Raw genomic sequence first — 5,434 nt, forward strand, 5'->3', positions numbered from 1 at the left:
ATATAAATACATATAGAAAACATATCTAAATATAAATAAATAAGTATACACCAAAAAAAACCCCCCAAACTTTTGCCTATGATTTTCTACAGGGAAGGGTCCTTAAAAATTGGGGACAGGCTGCTGAGCGTTGACGGCATCCCTCTGCACAGCATGACCCACGCTGACGCCCTCAACATCCTGCGGCAGTGCAGCCAGGAGGCACTCTTCCAGATTGAGTATGATGTGACTATCATGGGTAAGGCCAAGATGGCTGTGGTGGCATTTTCTCTGACTGCCTGGAAAACATGTGAGACGAGACACAGTAACTGGGGTGCTCAGTTTCAGTGGAAAAATTGCTGAACAATGCGCTGCCAATGTGGGTGTAGGGGTTCAAAGCTGGCTAGTGGAATGCATTTGAAATGCCCTTATCCAATGATGTGTCTCGATGAGAATGATGACTGGGTTTAGAGGAGGGGAGAAAAGAGGATTTTCTAAGGTAGGTAAAGAGGGTATAGGATAAGATAGAGTCAAAGGGGGCTGGAGTGCTCTGCCAGTCACTTCAAATACGGCTATTAAATGTGTGCAGTAGAGTGAGCTGCAGGCAGGCAGAGACTTGATGTGGCTGTGGCTTCGATTCCGGATTTTGACCCTGCTTAATTCTGGAGCTATTCCCTTTCTTAGAAATGTTAGTTCATATCTGCTTCTGAAATAAATGAGGGGTGATCAACTGATTGACCCCAAACACCTCAGAATTTACTGGAGGGCAGAGGATGGGTAGTTCTAAAAAGTGTTCTACGCAGCAGATATTAAGTTTGAGGGTTTGGAGGGTTGGTGGTTTGGGGTTTTTTTTTATTTGATTTTCAGTTTGAAGCCCTGGGAAAGGGTTTATTATTAGCTACTGTAAAGTCATTTTGAGCTGGCTTTGTGACACACAGCTGTTACTGCAGGGAGTGTTGTTAATGAGTTTAAGGTTACCACAAGTCCAAAGATGTGTTGGTTCTGGAAGCTCATTGAGCTGTGCGTTAGATTTTGATGTTGCATATACCCCAGGGTGGTTTCTGCCTCCACTGGGGCCACAGGCTGGACTAGTTGGAGTCTTTTCTGCAAATCTTGCAAACCAGTCCAGCATGTCTGAGCCCCAGATCCAGTGAGGAGTAGGAGTCTGTGATATCACGTTGCTTTCTGAGTTGTCAGTGAGAAGGGAAATGAAAAGCATCTGCAACAGGAAGAATTTAATACCACACCACTCCCAAGGAAAGATTGCTGAGAACGCCAGAAGTCACTCTATGCAATGTGCACCATTGGGTCGCACCAGGATAAGAGAGCTGCTCATGCCAGCCCTGAGGGCTTTCTGCTTCCTTCTGAGTCTCCTTCACCCAAGCTTTCCCCTTCCTTTCATCAGAAACTTCACAAGTGTGGCTGTACTGGATCTCCCCTGGGGGAGGAGGCTGCCAGGACCTGGGCAGCCATGTGCCACACAAAGATGTGTTCTGCTGGAAGAGCTGGAAAGAAAACCTGATGCCTCGGCAGTTGCCTGCACGCTGCCTGCCTTCTGCCGTGCTACAGGAGCAGCTTCTCTTTACAAATTGTCTGGAATTCATGAAAAAGAGGAAACGCTCAAATGATGGAAAACAGAAAGCACCCAAACCCTATTTTCTACCTTTCTGTATGATGGTGATTTCTGTAGCGGTCAGTAAGGGATGTCAGCTCCTCTTCCCGCAGGCTGACTGGGCTGGCAGCCCTGCCCGGGGAGGGGGCAGGCAGAGTTAAGAAGGGATTTTGCACAGAACTGTCAAGTCTGAACAGTAACAAACAATTAATGGTGCATGAGAAATGGGCTTTTGGGGGGGAGTTGTTGTTTGTACGGTCCCCTGGTACCTATGTTGCAGAAAGCTGATCATTTTAAAACCTGACTTGGAGCAAAAATAGCCTTGAAGATATCTTCATATTTCTTCTTGAGTAACTCTCCCACCTAGAACTGTTAGGTTGAGTGAACACAGAGCAGGGTTTTACGCAGTGATTCTCCATCTTATGTTGCTAGACAGTGGACCACAGCCAAATACATCCCAAGATGTAAAAACAGCCTCTTTCTTAGATAATTTCTGCATGGAAAGTGCTTCTCCCCAACCCTGTAAAGGGGTATACTTGCCCTGCTTTCTTTTAGGGAAGACGATGCAGAATGTGTAGCTTAAAACAATCTCTGCGGTTTTGCCAGGAGCAGCTAATAACTGCAAGGGGAGATGAGTACATCATCCCCACATCACAAGTATTACAGACATTCTCTTTACCAGCCACAGGAAGATGATGAGGGAAGGGAAGTGCTGGGAGTAGCGTGGAGATGTTGTTGGCCTGAAGGGAGCACCCTTAAGTTTGAAAACGTGGTGAAGGGGCTGGGGGACACATGGTCATACAGTTCACTCGATTCATTATAAGAGCTCAGGATGCCACCATGAAGTGGTGCTTGGCCTCTTCATCCCTATGGAAAACAGAGGTTTTTTCATTGTGCTCTCTCTCTCTGCTGCAGCTGTACGCGCTGGGGTGCTGTGGGCTGACCCTTGAGGAGGGAAAGTTGTTTTTCTGCATCTGTCCTTGGTGACAGACCAAGGCTTCTGTGGAGGACTTTGAATCATGGCATTCCCCAGCTGGCTGCGTGGTTTCCTGGCCAAAATTGAGGATAAGCTGCATGAGGACAGCCCGCTCTCAGTGCGAGGGACACGGCAGCTGCTTGCCATTGCCAATGAGCATCCCTCAGCTCTTGGGCTTTCACCAGGGAGGCCAGTGCAGGCTGGGGCTGTGGCAGGCTTTTAATCAAATTGGCTGAGATTTCTCAAGGCCACGGAAGAAATTAAATTAATCTGCTGTTTCCGTTTAAAAGGATTGCAAACTGGCATGCACCTCCCTTGGGCATTGGGAAAATTTCTGCCCTTGCTGATGCCAGATAAACATTGCAATGAACAGATGCTTTCCTGTGGTGACACTCTATCTTATGGGCCTTTTAAAAAGGCGGAAGGAAAGAAAAAAAACCCCCACAATCACAGATAGACTGATCAGCCAGAAACTGGTGGTGTTTGAATAGTTACTCTGTAAATAAGCTGTGTGTGCCATGACACGAGGCGCTGGGCTGCAAGGCTTCAGGGTTGACTCATGGAGGAGGGGAAGCTCTCTGGCAGAGATGATGGATGAGCAAAAGTGTTTGCTGTGCCCTCCTCCTCCTCTCTATTTCGCTGGTTGCCCCTCTGCCCATTCCTTTTTATGCTGAAGTTCTTCAGATCTGTGGGGCTCTCCTGCTGATGGAGTGGAGGGCTGGTAGTGTTCCCAACTGGGTGATGGCTTGGTGTCTGCTGAGCAGTGGCAGGAGGTAGGGCTTGAAGAGGGACCCTTGACATCAAATACCTCCATGTGCCCATGAAGCTGGAAGGGAGCAGCTCCCTGGTTTGGTTCTTCTAGGAGGTTTTGCTTTATCTTGTTTGCATTTGCAAGGGAGGTACCTCTTCCGCCCTTTCTTCCCCCCGCCTCTTCCCCTAGTGCTTTACAGTGGGGAAACAATCATCCCTGCTGGCACACCTCACTTACTTCCCAGGCAAGCGCTCATAACTCTCTCCAGCCTGGTCACAAGAGCCATCCTTCCTTACGGAGATGAGCAAAGCCAGGTGAGGCTCAAGAAAACCCAGTGCAAGAAGGAAAAAATCCACAGTGTTTCCTCCAAAATAAGCTGTTCAGGGAAAGATCTTTTAGAAAACACCTGCCAAGCCCCAGCTTTGAGTGGTGGAGTAACCAGCTCTTCTGTGCCTTCTGCACTGGGGTGTCTGGAGCAGACCCACTTTCCCCTGTATCCATCATGATATTGGTGAGAGCCCCTCAAGCATGTGGGTGTGAGCAGGTTTCGCTCAGCCCTTTTTTGTCCCCCTGGGGTCAGCCAGGTGGACAGAGCAATGGGATATCCTTGCTGTACTTGGGCAAGTTTTGGTAGCCTTCCTCTTTCTGTTTTGGTGGAGAAAGTTAGAGGGTTGATTAGAGCTGTGATGGGTCACCTGGTAGCTGCTGTATTTCCACCTGAGCATTTTGAAATGGCTGGAGTTTGGATTCAGAAGGAAAAATGCAGGCAGGTTTTGGGCAAAGATGTTAACTGACTCAGGCCAGAGCTGGTGATACTGATTTTTACCAGGGTCCTATCGAATTTACTTATCCTATTCATTTAGCCATGCCACCTAAAAAGAGCAGACTTCTTCAAAAAGGTGGGGGGCTTAAGGGTTTATTTGGTTACTTGAACTATTGTTTCTGAAGACAGATAAAGATAGCATACGTGCTACCCCCCCACAGTATCAGGAGATGTAACATTATTCATCCCACAACAGGGAATGGGTCTTCTGGACCCTATTTGACTATCCACGAAGCAAGCATGTATTTTTGGACAAGTCCTGTGACATCCGTGCCTCAGTTTCCCAGTCTATAAAATGGTGCCATCCTCCTCTGGGAAACACAATTCGTCGCTTACAAACCGCTTCCAAACCCTTACATGAAAATCTGCACGGCCGTGCAAGGCAGCGTATGCATACATGATTTTTCTGTTCCTTGGTAACAAAACCCTAGAGAAATGATGCAAGCTGCTGTATCCACATTAAACTCGGTGTCATTGGCCTCAGTGATGCTTGTTCTGCAATGGTATGATTTTTGGCCCTCAGTACACACTGGGCAGCATTGGAGTTGAATCTCTTGTGAATGCTGAGCCTCCAGAAAAACTGCTTAGACTCTCCTGGCTTGTGAGAAAGGATCTTGCTTTAAGTAAGGTGAGATTTGCTGTGAAATGCAGGAGAGCCACGGATGTCTTTTCCACAGATGCCATGTGAGGTTGCAGTTGTGTGTGATGGTGCAGGAACACCTCATGGTGCCAAAGCAGCAGTGACAGTTGGCTCCCTACAGTAAGGTTATTGCATGGCCTGCCCTGGCCTCTCTGTGTTTCTTTTTAAATTAGCTTGGGTGTGATAGCCCCATGTTAATCACACCTCACAAATATTGCTAAATTGCAGGCTCCTGACCTTTGATTGAGCCAAATATTTCCCTAGAATAATTAATAGAGGCTTGGCTGGTACTTCCTCAACAAATGTCTCTATAAAATGGATTTGGAGCAATTCTCGGTTATGCCACTGGGGATGGGAATTAAAAAGGACAGCAGGGTGGCTTGCGAAGTGTGCGGTGAGAGGAGAGACTGTGGGCTGGAGGCAGGACTGTGATTTCCTACAGTCTTATTGATAACCTATGTCCTGGCATGCGAGTAGGTATCCAAAACTCGCTTTTCTCACCTTTGTGCTGAGACCTCCCTGGAAACGCTTGGCAAAGCTGAGAAGCTCGGACGCTGGGTAAAACTGAGAGGAGTAGGTATTTTCCTTGCAAAGAAAGTTTACCACTCCAGCAACCCTTTTCATTATTTTTTTCCCTATCTCCTTCCCTTCAG

At 47.5% G+C, this 5,434-nt stretch overlaps 1 protein-coding gene across 1 annotated transcript in view; it reads left to right on the forward strand.

Moving 5' to 3' along the window:
* Positions 1 to 92: 92 nt before the first annotated feature.
* GRIP2 (glutamate receptor interacting protein 2) overlaps positions 93 to 5,434 on the forward strand; it is a gene marked incomplete at its 5' end in the record, with an annotated part of 50,851 nt that continues 45,509 nt past the window's right edge. The window contains one exon of the mRNA XM_010133712.1: positions 93 to 238. Within this exon, the coding sequence (XP_010132014.1) occupies positions 93 to 238 (146 nt within the window). The remainder of the gene's footprint in view (positions 239 to 5,434) is intronic.

The sequence above is a fragment of the Buceros rhinoceros genome, unplaced genomic scaffold (genome assembly GCF_000710305.1).
Source record: "Buceros rhinoceros silvestris isolate BGI_N320 unplaced genomic scaffold, ASM71030v1 scaffold10443, whole genome shotgun sequence".
NCBI lineage: Eukaryota > Metazoa > Chordata > Aves > Bucerotiformes > Bucerotidae > Buceros > Buceros rhinoceros.